This window comes from Neodiprion pinetum, chromosome 2 (genome assembly GCF_021155775.2).
Source record: "Neodiprion pinetum isolate iyNeoPine1 chromosome 2, iyNeoPine1.2, whole genome shotgun sequence".
Classification (NCBI taxonomy): Eukaryota; Metazoa; Arthropoda; class Insecta; order Hymenoptera; family Diprionidae; genus Neodiprion; species Neodiprion pinetum.
Window position 1 is genome coordinate 28,869,646 of NC_060233.1, and position 23,211 is coordinate 28,892,856.

At 37.8% G+C, this 23,211-nt stretch overlaps 4 protein-coding genes across 21 annotated transcripts in view; 1 reads left to right on the forward strand and 3 right to left on the reverse strand.

Moving 5' to 3' along the window:
* Positions 1 to 6,623: 6,623 nt before the first annotated feature.
* LOC124211300 (uncharacterized) lies at positions 6,624 to 8,934 on the reverse strand. The gene is made up of 3 exons (XM_046610225.2): positions 7,934 to 8,934; positions 7,530 to 7,866; positions 6,624 to 7,454 (listed from the first exon to the last, which is right to left on the reverse strand). The coding sequence occupies exons 1-3, from the start codon at positions 7,951 to 7,953 to the stop codon at positions 7,233 to 7,235; spliced, it is 579 nt and encodes a 192-aa protein (XP_046466181.1). The 5' UTR covers positions 7,954 to 8,934; the 3' UTR covers positions 6,624 to 7,232.
* Positions 8,935 to 9,083: 149 nt separating this feature from the next.
* LOC124211298 (uncharacterized) lies at positions 9,084 to 12,484 on the reverse strand. Of its 8 annotated transcripts, none has more exons than XM_046610218.2 (4): positions 12,385 to 12,484; positions 10,518 to 10,563; positions 9,601 to 9,937; positions 9,084 to 9,450 (listed from the first exon to the last, which is right to left on the reverse strand). In XM_046610218.2, exons 2-4 carry the CDS (start codon positions 10,547 to 10,549, stop codon positions 9,238 to 9,240), a joined length of 582 nt encoding a protein of 193 aa, XP_046466174.1. In that variant the 5' UTR covers positions 10,550 to 10,563; positions 12,385 to 12,484; the 3' UTR covers positions 9,084 to 9,237. The 8 variants fall into 8 exon arrangements, with proteins under 8 accessions (XP_046466174.1, XP_046466180.1, XP_046466176.1 ...); XM_046610224.1 differs by lacking the exon at positions 12,385 to 12,484 and adding an exon at positions 12,355 to 12,377; XM_046610220.2 differs by lacking the exon at positions 12,385 to 12,484 and adding an exon at positions 12,277 to 12,371.
* RpI12 (RNA polymerase I subunit RpI12) lies at positions 11,866 to 13,278 on the forward strand. Its single transcript, XM_046610226.2, has 3 exons — positions 11,866 to 12,194; positions 12,729 to 12,954; positions 13,060 to 13,278. Exons 1-3 carry the CDS (start codon positions 12,071 to 12,073, stop codon positions 13,082 to 13,084), a joined length of 375 nt encoding a protein of 124 aa, XP_046466182.1. The 5' UTR covers positions 11,866 to 12,070; the 3' UTR covers positions 13,085 to 13,278.
* A 1,148-nt stretch (positions 13,279 to 14,426) lies between these two features.
* Positions 14,427 to 23,211, reverse strand: part of LOC124211297 (dipeptidyl peptidase 4 omega) — a 213,395-nt gene continuing 204,610 nt past the window's right edge. For all 11 annotated transcript variants that reach the window (XM_046610205.2, XM_046610208.1, XM_046610206.2 and 8 more), the window contains 4 exons: positions 18,357 to 18,551; positions 15,983 to 16,143; positions 15,670 to 15,881; positions 14,427 to 15,145 (listed from right to left, as the gene is read on the reverse strand). In XM_046610205.2, coding sequence (XP_046466161.1) covers positions 15,047 to 15,145; positions 15,670 to 15,881; positions 15,983 to 16,143; positions 18,357 to 18,551 — 667 coding nt within the window. In that variant the 3' untranslated portion in view covers positions 14,427 to 15,046. The remainder of the gene's footprint in view (positions 15,146 to 15,669; positions 15,882 to 15,982; positions 16,144 to 18,356; positions 18,552 to 23,211) is intronic.

The window sequence follows — 23,211 nt, forward strand, 5'->3', positions numbered from 1 at the left end:
ATCAAATATTAGAAGAATACTAATTAATTAATTAATAATATAATAAATTGTACAAGATTATTCATAGCTACTGAATATGTGCTTGCACGAAAGATGAATTGAAATAATTTATTGTAAACGTGACAAGTTTGTAATATTTCAGATGAAATATAATTACAATTGCCATTAAAAATTATAAGAATATTAATTAATTAATTAATAATATAATAAATTGTACAAGATTATTCATAGCTACTGAATATGTGCTTGCACGAAAGACGAATTGAAATAATTTATTGTAAACGCGACAAGTTTGTAATATTTCAGATGAAATATAATTACAATTGCCATCAAATGTTATAAAAGTGTTTTACTCACCCAGCACAAATCCTCGTCCTCCTCCTCCTGAATCACCGAGATTACCCGCAACTACCCCCAACCACCTCCAACGACCACCGCCAACCACCTCGAGTTATACCTCGAATACTAATAAATATTTTCAGCATGAGAACAAATCAAAAATAATGTGTGAGGTTTAATATAATTTTTTTATCGACATATTCTACCAAAAAGATTATGAGAAAATTATAAAGTTATAGAAATTTTACTGGCGTACTGACTGTTACTGAATTTCGGCTTGCGCGAAAAACGAATTGAAATAATTTATTGTAAACATGAACCAGGAACCACGGAGCGCTTATCCTGGAAGTCGAGAAATTTTATCAACGGACTGACTGTTACTGAATTTCGGCTTGCGCGAAAAACGAATTGAAATAATTTATTGTAAACATGAACCAGGAACCACGGAGCGCTTATCCTGGAAGTCGAGAAATTTTATCAACGGACTGACTGTTACTGAATTTCGGCTTGCGCGAAAAACGAATTGAAATAATTTATTGTAAACATGAACCAGGAACCACGGAGCGCTTATCCTGGAAGTCGAGAAATTTTATTAACGGACTGACTGTTACTGAATTTCGGCTTGCGCGAAAAACGAATTGAAATAATTTATTGTAAACATGAACCAGGAACCACGGAGCGCTTATCCTGGAAGTCGAGAAATTCTATCAGCGGACTGACAGCTACTGAATTTCGGCTTGCGCGAAAAACGAATTGAAATAATTTATTGTAAACATGAACCAGGAACCACGGAGCGCTTATCCTGGAAGTCGAGAAATTTTATTAACGGACTGACTGTTACTGAATTTCGGCTTGCGCGAAAAACGAATTGAAATAATTTATTGTAAACATGAACCAGGAACCACGGAGCGCTTATCCTGGAAGTCGAGAAATTCTATTAGCGGACTGACAGCTACTGAATTTCGGCTTGCGCGAAAAACGAATTGAAATAATTTATTGTAAACATGAACCGGGAACCACGGAGCGCTTATCCTGGAAGTCGAGAAATTTTATCAGCGGACTGACAGCTACTGAATTTCGGCTTGCGCGAAAAACGAATTGAAATAATTTATTGTAAACATGAACCAGGAACCACGGAGCGCTTATCCTGGAAGTCGAGAAATTTTATCAACGGACTGACTGTTACTGAATTTCGGCTTGCGCGAAAAACGAATTGAAATAATTTATTGTAAACATGAACCAGGAACCACGGAGCGCTTATCCTGGAAGTCGAGAAATTTTATCAGCGGACTGACAGCTACTGAATTTCGGCTTGCGCGAAAAACGAATTGAAATAATTTATTGTAAACATGAACCAGGAACCACGGAGCGCTTATCCTGGAAGTCGAGAAATTTTATCAACGGACTGACTGTTACTGAATTTCGGCTTGCGCGAAAAACGAATTGAAATAATTTATTGTAAACATGAACCAGGAACCACGGAGCGCTTATCCTGGAAGTCGAGAAATTCTATTAGCGGACTGACAGCTACTGAATTTCGGCTTGCGCGAAAAACGAATTGAAATAATTTATTGTAAACATGAACCAGGAACCACGGAGCGCTTATCCTGGAAGTCGAGAAATTCTATTAGCGGACTGACAGCTACTGAATTTCGGCTTGCGCGAAAAACGAATTGAAATAATTTATTGTAAACATGAACCAGGAACCACGGAGCGCTTATCCTGGAAGTCGAGCTTCACCGCGTAGCGGACCCGAAGCGCGGGATCCGGGAGGTTGAGAACCCGGTACTCGAAATACGTAGCGGCCCGAAGCGCGGGATCCGTGAGGTTGAGAACCCGGTACTCGAAATTTGCGGAGCGCGACTCTCATCCGTCCGCTCTACTGCGCGGTTGTTACCCGACTGAGGAACTCGGCTAGCCGATTTTAGATTGGTGACGTCACTTTCCGAACATCCGAAAATTCAAACTTTGGTTTCGAACTGTAATACTACGTATGATGATGTATGATGTATGATGTACGATGTACGATGTATGATGTATGATGTATGATGTATGATGATATGATATGATGTATAATGATTTTAGTCTTCACGTTTCATACAAGAAATACACACTTTATCTCTCCTGCCGATTCCAGACTCAAGCGACCAGTCCCTTCGATGGTCAGCCGTTGACTGCAGATGTATTCTTCAGTGAACGGGTCGGCTAATAACGCTGCCGTTCTGCGACAGTTGGATGATGAAAAATTTCGCTCGTATCTTTCAAATGTGCGTTAAAATACACTCGAAGTGTTAAGAAGTGTCGTTCTTTCTCTCCCTATCACCTTTCTAGGTCTTTAAACCACTACGCAGCGTTAAATACTGTCTCATATACGAAGCATCCATTTCATCTCGTTCAAAATTAGCGCATCCGTGATGTATTACAGTTACTCTGAATTTTTTTCCATCCGAATACTTTTCGAAAAACAATTCTGCTCCTCCACCCAACGCAGATGCTTCACTTGCGACCAGCTAAAACAGCGTTTCGATTCTATGCCTATGAAAATTCAAGATCGAGAGAGCAAATGAAAAGTTGTTGGAATAATTATGAATACTAATGTTATGGAATACATCGAGCGCGCGTCGAATAAAATCCCATTTCGAAATGAAAAATACTTCTCTTTTCATATCATAGCTAATCTAGCAATATAGGTAGATAGGATGGTTGGAGGTGTTCGGAAATGGTAGGACATTTCAAAAGTTAAAGTCGACGACGATCCGGTGCATCAATTTTATCGTTACAGATTTTCTTTTCCCATGAAGCATAGAGTATTCAACAACGATAATGCAGTCCTTAAAATTCATCATTCATCTCTGTCTGGAAAGCTAATTCGCAAGGCGTGGTATTCTAGATATGTCAAAACTAAGCTAGCGGCACGTGTTTGCATTATTAGAAAAATACCCGTACTCTACATACACTGTTTCTAATCTTTTGCTACATTTGGTTTAATCCCCATGCTTCCACAGCACGAATAGTCGGAAATGTTTTTGATTATCCATAATAAAATAAAAGAAGTAACAAAGCTTAAATTTATTGTTAAAGCTCCAATGAATACATCAAACTGCGGTCGAATTCATTTATTATTTGCACATGACCTCTGTACATTTGATAAATTATTCCTAAATACATTGAAACATATGTATTTATAATGAAATATCATGCAATGGGCTGTGTAAACTACAAACTATAATTTCTATCAAACAGCTGCTTTTATGTCAACTGGGCTTTGAGACTCAGTTAAGTTGGATCTCGATTTTTGCCATTATACGTAGGACATTGGGTTACAAAAACAAATGCGAATTACGAAGAAATCCGCATTAGAGGTAAGGATATTTTAGTTCAAGTACACCTATACACAGAAATCCGTATGTGAATATACTAAGGCCTCTGTGTTTATTGTAAAAGTCTAGTTTTAAATATGTGTATATATTTATATACACATGCATAAGTATACGTATACATATATACACATACATGTACATAAATAATTGCCAAGAAATTATAAACACTCACAACTTGTCGCAAATGGAGTAAAACGTAAGGTTAATAATATACAAATTACACAAGCGCACCATAAAACATGGCAAGGGTAATCCTAGTGCAGTGATTGTACAAACTGAAGAAATATACATTTACATATACATGATATAAATTAATAGACTAGAAAAGAGTATTTAGAGAGCTTATCTAATTCCGATCTTGTCACAATAGATCATTAACATAATCAATATACGGTTAAAGCTGTATTAGCTACATTCACTATTAGAGATAATATTTTTTATCCATTTTTATAGTTACATATTTAATTTCTTGTACAACAATTTTTCAAATTTCACCGCAAAATGCCCAACGAGTTCTCGTAGTGCAAATACGAGTCCAATTACCTTACAGATGGCATTACATTGATTTTTGCCTTCTCGCGTCGAGTTATAAATACAGAGAAATCTCAATGAAAGCTCATTTCTATAAGATTTATTGTAGTGCTGTATTCGTAGCTGTACCTGTTATTCTATATTATATACTGTCCTAAATTTTAAACACACAGCACAACAATGGCTGAAAGCACAATGGCAAGAAGAGAGGAGCAATTTGCATCCTAATAAATCTTTTCTTCATCGTACGTAGCGGAGCGATGTCACGTCGGAGGATATGTACTAGTGGATCACTAGGTGGGGCACAGAACTGAAACATAATTGTGTTGAAAATCTTTAACATCTCTTACAGAAAGTAGGTACGTTGCCAGACCTTATATACCAACAATGAATATTCGTAGAGGCTATATTCATAAATACTTACAAAAGTAAGCTAATATTTTACCCGCAATTGCTTATTACTGATAACTTGATATGATAATATCCCCTCCCCGCCCCTCCCCGCATACATCTACTTCTACTCCTACTCTACTCCAACTCCTACTACTACGACTACTCCTATTCCTACTCCGACTTCTACCACTTCTACTTCAACTCCCACTACTCCTACTCCTGATCCTACTCCTACTCTAATGAATATAATAAAAATGTTATACTCACAGTGTACAAGTCCTCGTCATCCTCGTCCTCCTCCTCGCCCACCTCGATCACCCGCAACCACCGCGAACTACCTCGGGTTATACCTTGAATAGTAATGAATATTTTTAGTATAAGAACACATCAAAAACACTGTTCAAGGATTAATATAAATAATGAATTAATTAATAATATGATCAATTTTATTATATAGGAAAATGTACCTGCCGAAAAATGTCGAAAACACAGGTTTTGTTTTTTGGCTGTAACTTTCGATGCGTTGATCGCAGCGTATTGGGACTGCGCCCAATCGATTTCTCTCGCAAAATTACGTCGGAATCGCGCCACAATTAAATAATTCCAGCACTTTTCAAAATCGCGAAAATTTTCGCCAAAAATACAAAGGGGTTAACCTTCCTTTTTTTTTGATCAAAAAATTTTCCGTCTCAGAATTGATTCGTATGACTCTTGTCCGACCAATTGGACCCCAAGGAACTCAGAAAACGCAGCGAAAAGAGCGTGGGATCAACAGAAGAGAAATGACGAAGGAAAAAGCACCTGCTGAAAAATGTCGAAAATTCAGGTTTCCGTTTTTTGGCTGTAACTTTTGATGCGTTGATCGCAGCGTATTGGGACTGCGCCCAATCGTTTTCTCTCGCAAAATTACGTCGGAATAGCCCCACAATTAATTAATTCCAGCACTTTTCAAAATCGCGAAAATTTTCGCCAAAAATGCAAAGGGGTTAGCCTCACGTTTTTCTTTATTTTTGGAGCCAAAAATTTCTGGTCTCAGATTCGACTTGTATGACCCTGTCCCGACGAATTGGACCCTCAGGAACTTAGAAAACGCAGCGAAAAGAGCGTGGGATCAACACGAAAGAAGTAACGAAGCAACGATCCCTCTCGCAAAATTACGCCGGAATAGTGCATAAAAGAATCAATTCAGCACTTTTCAAAATCCCTTAAATTTTCGCCAAAAGATATGCTGTGTTCTGAAAACCGGGAACAAATTTTATGTCTTTCGCTAGGAACTCTCAATCCGTTGCTTGCAGCGTTTTTTGATTCTCCACAATCGATTCCTTTCGCAAAATTACGTCGTTAAAGTGCATCAAAGAATTTATTCCAGCACTTTCCAGAATCGCGAAAGCTTCCGCAAAAAATGCAAGCACGGAAATTTCGAAGGAACGATGAACAGCTAAAATATGACAAGTAAACAGATTTCCGTTTTTTGGCTCTAACTCGTGATCCATCGCTCGCATGCTCGCATTGCTCGTATCCGGATTGCCTGCAATCGATTGCACTTGCATACCCACGTCGATATAGCGTAACGAAGAAAGAATTCAAGCAACAATTTCAACTAATAAAATTTTCAGAAAAATTAGAACGGGCCACCACTGTTTCTTTGTATGCCTGATTTACCTGTTTATAAAACCGTTGGATCAACCCACGTGGTGCCGTGTTTGCCAAATCATCCTGATACTGAAATTTCATTGTGTGTACCAAATAAATGAGGTCCATCAGCTGAATAAATCATCAGAATGCTTTTGTCTATACAACGATATAGACAGTCGTGCGAATTGTAAGAATGAAATTTTTCGCTAACCTGATTCTTTCAGTGGTGTACAAACTCTTTTCTGGTCAAACGGAATACCTATCGACGCAACAGTATTTCGTCAATGAAAAATCATCATCGATAATCATACAGATATTATCTTAAAATATTTTATATTTCTTCTCTACAGTTCGCTCCAATATAATATATGTTTATTTTTGGTTTCCTTTACATACCTATAATTCTGTAACTTGCGACTTCTGGTCTTTAAATATTGCGTGTATAATATTCATTCACAGGATTTACTGTGCCTAAATCATAGCGAAACGAGTGAAACAGTCAAGTTCGGTTCTGTACATGACTGAATCAACGATTCATCAACGATATGTTTATTGTAACAGAGACCAAATTCATTCACACATGCAAGGATAATATAATAGTTGTCATGTTATCAATATTGATCACGTCAAAGATTTCACTGAGGAATTAACAATTTGTTATGGCGATCCCTTGAAATGAAACGTATAAACTTTATGTATACTGTAGGGCAATTTGATTCTATAAACAGTATGAGTTCCAATTGAAATTTAGTTTTCATTTTAGCACGCGAAGGTGAAAATCACCCAGTTGTGTACAATATTGAACCTCAGCATCGCAATTAAAAACTAAAACACTTGTGCATTTATCGTCTCGATTTATCCAACACGTGAAATTTCTCACATTCGAAATCGCATTCATCTGATGTAGCGAATAAGGTAATTCTCATTTCAGTTAACGATCGTTTTGTGAGCAGCTCAAGTTGCAGCTGACTTTGTGGCCTTGATCCAATCAATCTCAAGAGCTGCCACACCTGGTTGATTCTCCGGGAGATACTGTCCGTTATCCACTTTCAATCCAACGTTGGTGATCGATGTTACATCCAGCGGATTCGTCTGCAACGACAGCTCCATCCCACGATGGTACGGCTTGAATTCAGCCAGGGGCAATCTCACTGTTGCAAACTCCTTCTCGGGGGCCTGCATTGAAAAATAAAGAAAGAACGAAAGTGTCGTGACCTTTTCCATTACCAATTGGGAGGCGCCGATAATTACCGCGAATATTTGACCGTAGACGGCAGAGTCTTTATCGAGCCCTTTGTGCCGGAGGAGCATTTTGTACTTGGTGTTGATTCCCTGGCCTCTGCAGCGTACGGTGATGCTGTTGAATTCCGAGAGATCAAAGCTGGTGTCACAGCGGACAGACGCGAATCCGGATCCGTTTGGCTGTGGGTTGAACAGGGTGAAAAGTATCGCTCGCTGGAACTGCTGCGTCTTCTGCGTAACCATCACCGCCTTCGACATACCGGATGGTTTCACGGTGTCCGAGTGTTCGGACCAACTTCCGGCCTGGTCTGAGCCTCGCGTGAAGTCGAACAAAATCTGCACCGTTCTGGGGAATAGCGATAACTTCGCGAAGCTGCGTCTCTTTAGAAATTTACCAAATTGGCAATGCTTACCCGGAGGCAGTGGCGACCATGTCATTTCCGGTGTCGTTTGATGATTTCCGAGAGACCGGGTGTCTCCTCGATCTCCTTGGAGTCCGGGTCGAAGTCGCAATGGTCTCTGAGCTGCTCGTCTTTTTACAGGCACGAGGCAGAAGTTCGCTGTGCGCTCTCGCTCTACTCCCCACAGAAGGGAGGAGCGGAGACGTTTTAGTAGGAATCGTGATTCTTGAACTGTGTGCCGTTTTGGGTGGAAATAGGGTAGCGGGGTCTTTGCGTGTCGCGCTGACATTCAAAAGTCACGATAGATTCGTAGGCGGTATACGTCTCCAGGGAAGAGCTTTGCAACGACGATATTCACAGACAAATTCCCGGTGCTCGATTTTCTTATTAGCATAACAACGATTGATTTATTAAAACGGCTCATTAATCGCTGACGACGAAAATTCTCCACCACGGATTTAAGGGTAAAACAGAAATTACAGCTTGCAAGTTACGCGCGTGGTGAAACATTGTTGTTGCGAGATCATACGCTGTCACTTAATTAACTATAATTCGACAATGGGAATTGCTAGTAAACGTCAACCGCGGTGGATGATTGGATTCAATTCAACTATCTATCGCTCCTGAGGAGTTCCAAGCTTGACTTCCTTAGCTTGACGGAACCTCTGATCGACTGGGAAAAATTGTTTGATCAATTTTAACGTACTGGGTAGATAATATTTCGTCCTCAATTTAGCTTTCGCGTACTACGTGTGTGTTATAGGTACGTGTCAAACAATGTATGTCCGGTCGAGGATTCCGGCTCGTTTGAAAATAAGGTGAAGGTAAATTCTGAGGTACACGTGCGTTCACACGACGTCATTGTCATCAGGTTTTCACTGTACATACACATAACGCGACAGTTTTCGTATTTCAATAGATATTACTTGTCAGGATACATTTTGGCAAAAATGTATTTTAAAAAGTTTGCAGCGAAACAAAGTTGTTCTTTTTATTTCTACATGTAAAATAATGTTTGTAAAGAAAACGCGCTACAACTGTCGGTGATACGAAACAGTGTAGAATCTGATCGGGATTTCTCCTCGAGGACAGATTTTATTGATCAAACAGGTTTTCCAAGTATGCGTATTACGTATGTTGTTACAGTAGTTCGAACAGAAAATTGTCCTAAATGAGGTTTATATTTCGATTCTAGTAGTACAAAAATAGAGCTTTAATATTGGCATGCACTTTCTGGCTCGTATATTTTTCACATTATCAAGTGTTTATGTATCTCAAAAAATATTTATCGATTTCTTGTTAAGAGGAGTATCGTTTTATGACGTAACATCGATAGTGTTAACTTCAAGCGAAGAAACGCCACTTTGATGAATGGCTCCGTAAACACCCCCGTATACTTGTAACCCGAAGCTGGTGATATTTGTTATGTCCAGAGGTTTTGCGTTGGGAACAGCTTTGCCTCTGTAGTAAGCTGTGAAATTTGCCAGAGGCAAGGAAACCGTGGAAAATACTTCCGACGACATGGGGGCCTAAAAATCAGAAGGTAATTATTCAGCAAATAAGAGTGTAGAATTTTCCCTGAATAAATAAATTTACGGCTGAAATCTGGTCCCTGAAATACAATTCAAGAAATGATGAAAATCGTATGGCAATACGTATATTGCTGGTCGGTTACTTACCTCAAAGAATTGCTCGTAAGTTGGATAGGGCTCGTTGTTCTCGCCATCATGACGCAAAACAATTTTGTAGCCAGTACTGTTGCCCTGAGCTCTGCAGTTTATATGGATAGTGCTAAGCCCGACAAAATTCATGACCGTCTCGATTCTGACGCCTGCAAATGCTGCTCCATTTGACTGAGGGTTGAGAAGCGTGAATAATATTGCTCTTCGAAACTCTTGCGTTTCTTGCATTACAAACACTGCCTTTGATTTGCCGACAGTTCTAACCGTGTCTGATTGCTCCGTCCAATCGGAGACATTGTCTGACGATGTAAAATCGAACAATGAGAGACTGATGCTTTGTAAAAAATAAAAAACAAGACATTAGCAACTCGGAGAATTGTCTTTTTCAATAATAGCAAATATCATGATTGAAAATGATAAAAAACTAGGAGAAACATAGCGAGATTTGACGAACAGCTCGGTGCGATCGGAATGTGCGGCTATAATCTATCCACGACTATCTATCTACTCCAGAACCATCGGAAGGTAATTCGAAATCTATTTACTCCAGAGTGTATTTAATTTTTTCTTCTTCCGAAGTATCCCGCGCGTGTAACAAAAATCCTCTCAAGATGTTCTGGGCTTGAATGTTCGACAGTATGAAGGATTGGGGCTTCGAATGGAGCCTGTGATTTATGTACGAATCAAATATTTGGTAACAGTGATTTCAAATTTTTTTTAGATCAATTAATAATTAGCCACCATCTATAACTAGGCATTAATTAAGCACATTGTCGATTGAAGATGATTGGTATGAAACAATGTTGTAACGAAACCTTCGCCTAGTTCAATAATAAATATAAATTATATTCTAATTATGGGTCATACGCTAGATAAGAGATATGATAGACATGGAATGTGTAATAGTAGCTTACCTTTCGTCCTGTGAAGTGACAGCAGATCCCATGATTAGAAAAGTGCCTGTAATTATTAAGCAAGTGTTCAATGCCATCTCGGGCTGGTTTTTATGCGAAGAGATGGGAACTTATTTTTGGTAAATTAATCTCCGTCAGATAAAAACGCGAAAGCAAGATAAGGTAAGGGCCGAGTTGACCGCGTTGACAGACGAAATAAGACTGTGAAACTAACGACCAGTTGCTACTTTCCCGGTACATTTACAACGAGAAATAATACCGGTAATCTACGACAGCCTGACTTGAGCAGCGATTTATATTTAGACTGCGAAGGATGTTACGCAACTAAGAAATCTATGTATGAGGTCAGCTGACGGGTTCTTATGTATATAATTCTAAGCGTCTATCTCCTATCTAATCGTGTTGTGTAGTTATACTTCTGTTTCTTGTTCACTTTGTGTCATTATCCGGTAATATTATTGTAATATCCCATTACTGGTATATCTGCATATCCTCAGGAACATTTACGACGTCGACTAAATTTCTAAAACCTCACGATCTACACGATGAAGATAAAATTTTTAATTGCCAATACCAGCAGCGGCTTGATATAAAGATACCGCGAACAAATTTTTCTGCTGCGTATGTCCCTCCTTACCGATACCCGATAAATAAAAATGAATTGGTCTATTCCACTATCATCAAATTTTTGTTTAAAATTAAACAGTGAAATTAATTGATTCTAATATGTATGATGTCACTGCATTTTACCTTATTCCACAATATCAGAGTTCCCTCATGACTATAATACGTCTGTGCTTCAAGATTGTTAAATCTTTTGCGAACGAATCACTCTTTTCCGACGCTAATTACTTCGTTGATTTATTGAACTTCATAACTACCGCCTGTCGGCTGCCTTTCCGAATTATCTACAAGGAAACGTTTAGTTTCTTGCTTGTACGCCGACGCAACAGGGATGAGCATGACGTGTTGAAGTAGTTTTCAGCCGCATGTTACTACGAAATTTGAAAAATATTCGTGGACCGATTTGATCGAAATTATACATATAATACATGCAAATATTAATACACTTATTAGCTCTCATGATAGATTATGATATGTTTTTGTAGATTCTAAAGGTGGTATTGGAGATTACGAACTCATGAAAGCATCGTTATCGTATTCGGACAAGTGAAAGAATACAATATAAGTATAACATATGTTATGTGAGACTCCTATACGAAAATTGATATCGTTGAATCTTCAATTATCTATTCACATATTCCATTTAATCTTATTTCATTTATCCTCTCAGAAATTTCACATCAGATATCTTAATTTTCGTGACGTCACAGGCAATTTGCAAAATATTTGGCTATTTTTCAGGGACTTACAAGTTGCGAAGAGCAACAAGTGTTCCATTGCGCCTGCGGCTATGCAACCAAAACGCATCAGTAATACAAGTTGCAATTTCACGGCGTTACGCAGGTTGTATATGACACTCGACAGTTTTGATCCTAACCTCAAAGTGTTGACGAGTCGACGACGAGCAAGCTACAAATAAGTAAGGAAAAATGTCAACCGTCACCTTCAAGACAGATCCCGGATTTTGCCCTGACTGCGGATCGATATTACCGCTGCTGGTAAATGTCGGCGGTGTTGCTTGCTACAGCTGTAAACGGAACTGGGGAATAGAAGGTTAGAAACAATTTCAACACTACTCTAGCACTAATCGTTGGAATCGCCACGAGGGTTGAAATTCACGTTCGCGTTGGATTACCTTAGGTTGGTTTAGACTAGGTTAATACGGTGGATATCCAATGTCGGATTCGAAATAGAAATATCTTGATCAACGCACCAGGCTAAATTCACGGGATCTCGTACTTACTTAAATTTCGGAGTAAATTCGTCCAATCTAACGGTGCACGATATTATTCAAATCCACGTGACGCACGACGATGGGGATTCGAGGGGTTCGAGTGCAAGCTCAAATATCCAAATTCCCTAGAACGTACCAGATGCAGAGAGAAACTAGATGGTATTTTGAATAAATCGAACAGTATAAACACCAGATAGAATTTTGATGTTGGATTAAAAAATTATTAAGCTGGTTTCCGATTGCAATCGCGGATCATGAACGTATAAAAAATCGGTTCCTTATTCGATTTAAATAATAATGTGTGTTTGTAATAATTTTACATTTATTTAAGTACGTTCGTTTTGCTCTTACAGTTTTCGGGGATATGGCAGTGTCGTACACCCTCAATTTCAACAGTAAGGACGCCTATGCTTCGTCGGCAAGGCAGGGAGAAGCCGCCGACGATGAAGACGAAGCCGAAGGTCCGGTCGTCGAAAGGAGATGCCCTCAGTGTCAGAATGACAAGATGTCCTACGCAACGCTACAACTCAGGTCAGCCGATGAAGGGCAGACAGTTTTCTACACTTGCACCAAGTGCAGGTAAGTGATTTGAGTTTTGTTACTTAAAAATTTCGTATTCAATTATTGTTTACGGCATTCACACGCGTTAAACTTGTCACTCAACAGAAATTATTTTTCTTTCAGATTCAAGGAAACTGAGAACTCGTAAATTCTCGAATTACTTGCGAGGTGACCGTTGCGTATTAAGGTTTAGTTTATAGTTAATTATATATGTAATTTACGTTTACTTGTACCCAATACGAACATCAATTTATACTCACCCACATGCCTCGTTTTATACACGAACAACAAATGTAGCGTTAATATTTTGACTTAATAAAAATATCATGCGTGTAATAAAACATAGAACTTTATTTATTTTACATTTAACAAATAATTAATAATGGGTATTACAAGCAATTGTTTATAATACTAAAGGGTTGTTTTTGTTTTTCTTATTTTTTTACTTATTCCTTCTCCCTTTTTTTCTTACTCTTATTCATTAAAGTTACTTTAACAATGCTCAGAGCACTTTTCGTACTTTAATTAAGTACCTCTTCTTGTATTTACAAGTTTGGGTAACGAGCTAAACTTCAACTATTACTATTATAGTTTATTTATTTTCTATGTAAATCTCACCCTTTTTTACGATAATGCTCAGTGGTCCTTTGTATAAAAACCTCATATAGTTGACAACAATGAATTATTATCAATTATTATTATCATTCCTATTATTATTATTACTATTATTATTATTATTATTATTATTATTAGTAGTAGTAGTAGTAGTAGTAGTAGTAGTAGTAGTAGTAGTAGTAGTAGTAGTAGTAGTAGTAGTAGTAGTAGTATTCACGGTAACGTATATTTTGATTAGATCGACATATAAAGTTTTGCAGCCGATCCAAAGTCGACGACTTTTTTTTATTTTTAGCCCATAGATATGCGGTTTTGTCGATCAGGACCATATAAGAATGAAAAAAAGTTAGATAGAATGAAAAAAGTAGTCAACGAGACAAATAGCTGCTAGAAAGTTTTCTCAGAATTGAAAAATGATTGTACATTACATAGCGTTCTTGTACACACGATCGTGCCGACAATTTTAATATAGGGAAAAATTATCTGTAGAGTTGAGGCGATGTTTCAATAATATTATTATTTTATTATTATTATTAATAATAATTTTTATCTTTCAATATTTATTTATTTATATCTATAATATATTAAAGTTTTGATATAAAGATTAAAGTTACCCGTTTGCTGTTTGTAAAACAACACGCTCTATACAATGAAATTTGATAAAATTTTATTCATTCATTAATTTTAGCTCATTTTATTTTATTTTATTATTTTGTAATAAGAAAATTACTCTCTTTCCCACAGCCCTAAGATATTAAAACACGCACCGCAAAAAATTCACTTAATCATCATTTATCCTAGTTAACGTTTAGTTTATTACCTACTTGACGACCTTCAATGTTAAACGAAGGTTTCAAGTTCTAAGGCCGTAGCGGAATCGGTTTCACGTTATAACAAACTGCGGAAATTCCGTCTTCGTATCCACACGGTTATTGGATTTATCTTTTTTTTTTACCAATGTTAATATTATTTCTACATTTCTATTTTCTCTGTTCAATTTACTCGACCTTGACGATTGTACGTGTGTGCTAGTGTGTGTGCGTGTGTCTGTGTGTGTTACGTATATCGTTTTTATTTATTAGTTGATTGAATCGGCTTGATCACTGCAGCCTTGTGTCAGTGAAATATACGCCATTTGTAATATACATATATACAATTATATGTTATGTATATTATATGTATGCATATTATAGTGTGTATACTGAATTACTTTATAGCTATAACATGTAAAACGGTAAGTCTTTCCCCCCTCTACCTCCTATCTGGGCTCGTAATTTACGCGAACACTTCCACAGGTGTCAAAGATTATTTGTTATACATTAACTATATCATATGTACAATACTAGCCAGAATTGTGTATGGTATGTATATTTATAGGTATATGTGATGTAAGTATTTATGTACAAACAAATTCTCTTTTCATTCGGTATAAATTCTTTATCTCATTACTTCACCCAACGTTATACGGATGATCAATTACACGATGATTACCTGATCATGAAGACGTCTCGAAACAATCGTCCAAAAAGTTCTCCAACGAGTGGTAAAGATGCGCCCTAGATTGGGCTATACCGTGATCTTCGTCTGTATAGGTCTGCGGAAACAAAATGAATTTTGATTTTCACCGTGATGATTGGTCGCTTATTGAAAGCAAAACTGCAAATTAAACTATCTGCGATGAAAAGAGATTGGGGGATTACAACGAAGAAAAGTGATGCGGATAATCGAAAAAACAGTTCATCGTTATGGACGAACTAAATATGTATACTCGCTAGACAAACAGTCAAGGAGAATACTTCAAGTTGAAACAGTGAACGAGAAAAGTCAATTAGAGCGATCGTTACTCGTTAGTACGATACGGTACATAATATGTAATATCTGAGTAGCTGATTATGCGCTTGGCGCACGCGTTAATTAGGGAAGTTAAGCTCGTTTGCTTAATCTCGAGTAAAAATCCCGCAAGCAGATCGTTACACAAACTTTTCTAAAAGTTGCTCGGAAACTTTTTGTTTTCTCGTGTTTCGTTTTAATTTTATTTCATTTTTTTTTTTTTTTTTTATCGCTTCTCTTACCTCTTTTCATTCGTTTTCTTTGCCTCTCCTTAGCTTTATACCATACCTGCTGTCTGAAGAGAATATCCTTTTGCTCGAGTACTTTGGCAAGCATCAAAGATTGCTGGTAGTGCACGTTGTCGTCGAGAGTGCCGTGGATGAGATAGTAGTCCTTGTTTCTTATATTGTCGGCCTTGTTCAAGAGCTGCCCTCCTTCGTATCCTACAATATTGTCAGCCACCGTAGGGAGTCCCATAAATCTTTCGGTGTAGATCGAGTCTGAAGAGGATACGGATTAAGATCATCCATTTATTTTTTTTCCCATGATAACTTATCGCGAAATACGTGATTTAAAGTTGAAAACGAGCATAGTTGATTACCATACAAAGCCCAGTCCGTCACCGGAGCTACGGACATCCCGCATTTGAAAACACCGTCGTAGTCGAGCGCTAAGCTCATTCCGGTCGCGTAACCGCCGTAACTCCATCCCCAAATTGCAGTTCTGGTCGAGTCAATGAAGGGGAGATTATCTTGGAGATATCTGTAATTAAGATCGAAAGGTAACGGGTATGAAACGCGGTGAATTCTTGGATGTCCGAAGCTTTCACCGCGCATCGCTTTCCAATTAATCATTCGCGTGTACGTGTCTTTGTCTATGAGAATAATTTTTATTCTAAGTTACAGGCTGTCTGCGCTACGACAAAAAACATTAATTTTCGTGTCATCTTGAAGGAATATTTTTCATCATTATGGATAGATTTCCAAAGTAGCGGTATGAAATTCAGGACGGGATGTTTTTCCGACCACACTGTAGGAACACGATTAAATTTTTAAAACCGAGTTATCTTCTTCTCTACATATTATACCCATAATACTCTAGATTTCTCAGTCTGCTTGTCCGTATGTTGGCTTTTAACTCCAGAATTAATGAACCAATTTTGTTGTTATTTTTTTCTGTGGATAGCTACAACGTGTGGCTAGATTTTAGGCTCTAATTCGTTACAATTAACCAGATCGATAGTTTTCGAGATATAACGATATTTGTAAGCCAAGTCGGAAAAGGAACAAAATCCCATATCTCATTACATTGTTTTTCAACAAGATGCATTTGAAAATATCAGCGGGCGGAGCCGCAACGGACTGCTAGTAATATAATAATATGCATCTAGGTATGATGCAGTTATACCCAGGAAATTGGCAACCTCGGTGGAAGAGAGAATTGCGCGACAGCACACACGTATAGAAGAGTAAAAATCTGCAATCAGTTGGCGAGCCTCCAATTCGAGGTCGACTTTATATGCGACTGGACACGATGGGAGGTCGCGGAAGGGCGGACACGTAAAGAGAGAAAACGGGGAGAGAGAGAGAGAGAGAGAGAGAGAGAGGGAGAGAGCGTGAAGGATGGAGCCGCGCAACGAACGACCGAAAAGAGAGACGCACCGATATATCCGGGGTGATACGGAGATTTCCTATAGAAATAAACGACTCTGTCAAACTTCAACGGGGTCCTATCTACGATACATCCACCTATGTATATGTATACTCGGTGTTAGCAAACTTTCGAAGGTCACGAAAGGGTTACAGCCGGACAATGGAGGGCCAAAAGGAAGAACGGCAAAGTAACGGAGAGAAGTTGGCGGATAAGACATCGCACATTTTCCTCCTTTTGTTACATTTCACTTACTCGATCTAACTTTTTGGATTTTTTTTTTTTCTCCATCAGCGATGACGTAGAACATTAACTTCCGCAAGCTGATCAATGCTTGTAAGTTTTTTGGACATACATGAAAGTGGAATTGTGGTAAAATTATTTCTACCACGATATAGTTCGGCTTGAAATAGCGACCGATAAATGGTGAACGTTGAAGGTGATTGCGGAGCGGAAATAAAATTGGAAATATGCCTGAAATTGCGGCCATGTTCATTTATTTTACCTGGCTTTGGGCGTTATCTGGCACAAAAAATGTTCGAATCATTCTTTTTCTGTTTTACGCGGAAGAATTCCGGTCAAGGATTTACTTTCGCAGTTGGCGATATAAAGTAAAGAAAAAAACTAAAAAGACTACGGAACAAAAAAAAAAAGAAAAAAGAAAGATTGGTCGGTAAATTTGGGTGGGAATCGAAAGGTGCAGAGCCGCATGAATGGAAATCGAAGTTCGAATGCGCGTGATTCGCGGAGAATCGGTGGATGAAGGTAAATTCAATTGCGCGTTTGTTCATGCTGCAATTCCATTCGGTGGAAAAGCTGCTTAAACGAATTGTCACGGAGGGTGAGTTGAGAACTGAATTCCCAAAATGAAGAGAAAAAGAGAAAAAAATTAAAAAAAAAAAAAAAAAAAAAAAAAAAGCAGAGAGAAAAGGGCGAAGTCGGCAGAAACTCGTTAATAATCGCTACCTTATATGTACATAAAACTCGGCGGTAAATTAAGTTCGGGTTTCCACTTACTTACTTTCTCACTTATTCACCAGGTGGGCCTACCGCGTTAACTTGAGAAAAGGAAGCTAATTTAACGGACAGCGAAACGAAATTAGGTGTTAGGAGGTAGAAATTACATTTCACTGTCTACGAACAACCCTCGCGAAGCTAGTTTCCTCCATTCTTGTCCACCCGAAAACATTGGTAAAATATCAGAGAGTGATTATAAGAAAAAGAAGGGGGTGGAACGAAGAGGAACACGCGGTAAATGATAAAGCTGGATTTTGATTAAAGATCAAATTGATCGCGCATCGCACGGTAGTCAACCGTTTACTTACTTCGTAACGTTGATTTGGTCGTAGATCTCGACTGTCCCGAGGTTGCGATAACCGGCGAACAACATGCTGTTTCCCTTTAATCCGGAACCCCTGCCGTCAATGGCAGCGTGGATGATGCTCTTGTTTGTAACTAGATAAGAACCCCAGTCAACGTTGAACCTCTCCGTGACCTGATAAGAGTCGGGACCACCGTATCTAGAAAAGATATATATATATACATATATCTATAGACACATCTTATTAGGTCTTAAGCTGTATAATTTTAAAGGTGACTCGGGACGAGAACTCGTCAAGCTTTAAATGTTTTAATATTCTCATATTTGTCTTTTTTTTTTTTACTGTACCACTAAATTTCATTTTTTCAACATACGTTTATACACTTCGCAGAGATAAAATTTTATCCCCTCCTTAAACCCGAGCGGTTCGGATCGCAAGAGGCATGTAAACAGTTTCTGTTACAGTCACACACGTATATATGATACATAATTTTGGCAAGCGAACAAAGTAGGGGGCGGAGAAAATAAGGAAAGACGAGATTCTTCCATGAATTGAAAAAGGTTTGTTAATAATTCCAAGAACGTCTGAGGAGGGAGAATTTCTCCGTTCTACCGCGGATACGAAAAGTCTGGAAAACGTACATGTTACATAACGAGGGTTCCAGCTTTTCCCTCGATGAGTAAAATTGTGTACAAAGACGTACGGAAAGAATAAAAAAAAAAAGAAAAAAATCTCTGCTCACTGAAACTCTTCACAATGTTTATATTACTGTAGATTGCCTCATTTGTTAGAGATTGTCATCAGCTATACCACTGTAGTACATAGCTGTGCATAAAACGGGTAGAAATTAATGAAGTCGAAAAATAGCGAAATTACGTATCACAAAAGCGGCCCCTTTCAATCCAATATATAAATACCAGCCCGTTATAAGGTCCGTGAATTCGTTAGAATTTCAATGTTCCTTTTTTAAATCCATGCTAATTCAAAGGTTTGGTTGCCTTTGTAATTGGTGCAAATATTCACAGTTATGAAAAAAACTTGTACAAACGTATCAGATAAACGTGTACTGTATTACGGACGCATTTTTTTTCCATCTTTCATTTCCATTTGAGCATTGAAAAACTCATCATCGCTCCACCCTTCGATCGTGTTTCCGGGATCGTTGGATGTAGAGAAAATTTCTCGTTTTTCTTTGCCTTTGCCTTTTCCCAATTACCACGAAAGCTTTCATGCCGTTTCTTTCATCGCGTTCATTAATATTTGCATGTTTAAATTCTGGAAACTTTTACATCACATAATTATAGGAATATTGTATACGAACAGGCGAAATGCTTCCCCACCTTGAAGCTGCTTCAACTACTGCTGCGAGAACATGGAATAATTAAACTTTAACTGTATGATCAAGATCGCTGTCGAACTACTCTGCTGCTTATTTTGCGCTTTTTTTCGTCATCGGTGTCCGTTTCTTGACAGTATATATATATATATATATATAACTAGCGGTGCTGTTGGTTTCGTGCAGTTATGAAACTGAGCGCACGATTGTTTCGCACCAGCCCCAATGAAGGGGTAATTTTTTTTCGCATTATATATGAGACAACGGTGTGCAGTGGTAGACCCATGCAAAACGCCATGGCTTATCGGGCGCGGAGGATACGAGCGATAAAGAGAAGCGAGTCGGTTCTCCTTTTTCCCAGTTTTATTTTTTTATTACATCATTTACCTCTTTTTTTCGGCACTTGATCAAACGCTTTATACATCGCCGTTACGCAGTACACGCGATTTAATATCGAGAGTATAATCGTTTGAGTACGAGGCTCGTTTATCGCCTTTTAAATTCAGACGGATATGTACATATAGTGAAAATATTCCACCGTTATCTCATTTTTTTATGGTAGGTTATTCTCGTCCCGTTATTTTTAGAAGAAAAATATCAAGTGTTAAAGTGAAAAAATGATGGAAAAATAAAGCTTGATTAATGAAACGGGTAAACGATTTTGGGAATGTTTTATACATGCATGTTATAGTTGAAAATTGGGATGAATAAAATACTTCAGGATTATATTTAACCAGTGAGTAATTGAACTCTGCCCTAAATATCATTTTCATTTGCTAATGGATAAAATCGATAATTGTATTACTAAAAAGTGTGAGAAAATCAGTGGTTACATGTTATGCAGAGAGTTGTAGTTAATTTCGTGAGATTTTTATTTCATTTTGTGTCAATTTTGCCAATTATTTCCAACTTTTATTGCATACATCGTGACGAAGTAAACGTCAGTTTTCGTTACGATATGATTTTCTATCTATGGATGTTCGATACATTGCACAGCTATTTGTATACTCGTGTCTGTATAGAAAAAATCTGGGCAATCGCATCTGCAAATATCGGCATATAAAAATGCAGAATCAGGTTCAAGTTAAAAAATACGGATAGAGTCGCTGTATAGTATAATATATTAATACTGCGGGAGATGTCGTGCGACGCAGATGAAAAAAAAAAGCAAACGTAGACGCGTAGTGGTGAAAAACTTGATAAAATGTAGAATAAAAATGGAAGTATTTGAATATACCGTAGGTTAAACGAAAATTTACGTATATCATAGTTTTTAGCAATATGGCAGAAACGATCGTCAACGTCGGAGCAGCGACGTGATTATTGTGAAATACGATTTCATATATTTTCAGCATATATCACCGGTGGCCTTCCAAGCGCCTCGGTTTTCCCTTATCATTTTTCTAATTTGTGCGCGCTTTTCCTCCTCGCGACAGCTTTAAAAATTTCAAAAGTAAAAAAAAAAAAAAAAAAGAAAACGTTACCGGGTGTATGCACGGCAGCAGCTGGCGGCGTATCTGCTTCTGTCGGCGAATCATAGCGTTATTAGAATTTACGCATGGTAGTTACTCCATCCTTTCACGATTTTCACTCTTTCGCCGTATGCGCGTACAAATAAGTGTGACAAAAATATACCTGATTAGCGTAAATTTGCCGGCCGTAGGTTTCGCCCGAAAACATACGTACACCGCTGCTGCATTACAGCTAATCATGTTTTACTACATGCGTCACCACGCACTATACGCTTATGGGCATAGATACGTATGGGGCATTCCGTGAAATCTCGATCAAGACTTTAAGTCCATGTCTCTGATTGGTTTTATAATTATTTTTACAAAAGTACACGGCGAAAATCGCAATCTCAATTTTCTCAGAATTTTTCGACCCAGCATATTTGAAGTATAATTTAAAAACCCCCCCAAAAAACCCAACTTTCTGAAATCTGAAAAAATTTTTGAAAAATCTTGTGTAATGTAACAAAATTTTTGACACCACCTTAGAAGATGGAGATTTTATAACTTCAAGTTTGTCTGGGTGAAAAAATTTTGTTACATGAGATAAAAATTTTCTGAACCTTTTCAAATTTTACAACGTTGGGCGTTTTTTATTTTCTCAAGTTTTTGCGATTGCGATTGAGTCTTTCGCCATGTGCTTTCGTACAAAAAATTATGAAGCCAACCTGTTATATTGACTCAGAATCTTGATCGAGATGTCATGGAATGCCCCGTACATATGTTTAATGGTGCACGCTGCCTTGTATAACAGGTAGAAAATCTACAATTTGGTATATCCGTTCGCTGCTGCTGCATACTTATTATTTACCACGGTAGCTGAATGTTGAGTCAATATGAACGAAAACATTAACAACGCTCACCTCCGAATCGCGCAGAGTAAATATCAAACGTGGTTAGACACGCAATATGCATAGTTTGCATACGTGCATTTAACACGAGTACAAATCATATAATGCGATAAATTCTGACCATATCACGATCTGTATCAGCTGTACGTGTACTTATATATTATGTAAAACGATGATGAACAAACAAGCGTACGAGGGGTTAAAATTTTGGAAAACGAAGCCATGTGTGATTGTAACTGGCGTGAAGAATTATTGATAAGCATTACTTTTGATATTTTAAAATGAGAGAGTAGAGTAAATTCAGCAGTTTGAAAAATCTATAATTCGAATTCGGTCTGGATAAATTTTGACTAGAAAAAAGTAAATGAATATTTAAACAAGTGATGCGAACATATTTCTCAATATTTTCCCAATGCAAGAGTAAACTTTGCAATTCGAGACTATACGTTATATTGATAAAAATGACAATTAGCGAGAGAGGTTAAGGTATAATATGCGTTGTTACACGTGTGTAATAATATTACACAATATCACATCTTGGCGTGAAATCAGTCCTAAAAGATTACGATTATTGTGACGCGAGCAATATCACGAAAGTCGCGGCTCGTAGTAGGGTGAAAAAATTATAGCTGCTTTTAGCGGCGCGAAAGTAAAACGGGAATAAAAAAATTTACGATACATGCTGTATATGTATGTATATAATAAAAACAAAGAAAATAAAATAACTGCACATAGTGAACTTTCAAAGCTTGGGTTGAGTGCTTTCATTGAAAACACTTGGAAACAACGTCAACGCTGCAGAGCACATGGCACATTACGTATGTATGTATGTATGTATGTATGTATGTATGTACGTATGTACGTATAGGCGCGACTAAGAGGAACTCACGTATAGACTCTTAAACCCCTACCTTTTGCTAGGAGGGAAAAAAAGAAAACATGTCGAGGGAGAGAGAGAGAAAATAAAACCAAATAAAAGCGTAACAGGAAAATGGCAAAGAAGAAGAAAATCACACGTTTAAGGTGTGTACGCGTATTGCAGTTACTTACCGAAGCCGTTTATACCGTAAGGTAGCGGAAGAACCAAACGTGAGTTACGTAGAAAAAAATAAAAATAACTGTGGAGGAAAAGAAAAAGGCGACTTGATGGATAAAAATTC

Excerpts from the sequence above, each read along its gene's own strand:
- LOC124211300 (XM_046610225.2), bottom strand. The coding sequence starts at position 7,953 with ATGGTCGCCACTGCCTCCGG. Across the intron at positions 7,867-7,933 it reads ATGGTCGCCACTGCCTCCGG|AACGGTGCAGATTTTGTTCG; the intron begins GTAAGCATTGCC and ends GCTATTCCCCAG. Across the intron at positions 7,455-7,529 it reads TCTACGGTCAAATATTCGCG|GCCCCCGAGAAGGAGTTTGC; the intron begins GTAATTATCGGC and ends TTTTCAATGCAG.
- LOC124211298 (XM_046610216.2), bottom strand. The coding sequence starts at position 10,594 with ATGGCATTGAACACTTGCTTAATAATTACAGGCACTTTTCTAATCATG. Across the intron at positions 9,938-10,517 it reads GTCACTTCACAGGACGAAAG|CATCAGTCTCTCATTGTTCG; the intron begins GTAAGCTACTAT and ends TTTTTTACAAAG. Across the intron at positions 9,451-9,600 it reads CTTACGAGCAATTCTTTGAG|GCCCCCATGTCGTCGGAAGT; the intron begins GTAAGTAACCGA and ends TCTGATTTTTAG.
- RpI12 (XM_046610226.2), top strand. The coding sequence starts at position 12,071 with ATGTCAACCGTCACCTTCAAGACAGATCCCGGATTTTGCCCTGACTGC. Across the intron at positions 12,195-12,728 it reads ACGGAACTGGGGAATAGAAG|TTTTCGGGGATATGGCAGTG; the intron begins GTTAGAAACAAT and ends TTGCTCTTACAG. Across the intron at positions 12,955-13,059 it reads TACACTTGCACCAAGTGCAG|ATTCAAGGAAACTGAGAACT; the intron begins GTAAGTGATTTG and ends TTTTTCTTTCAG.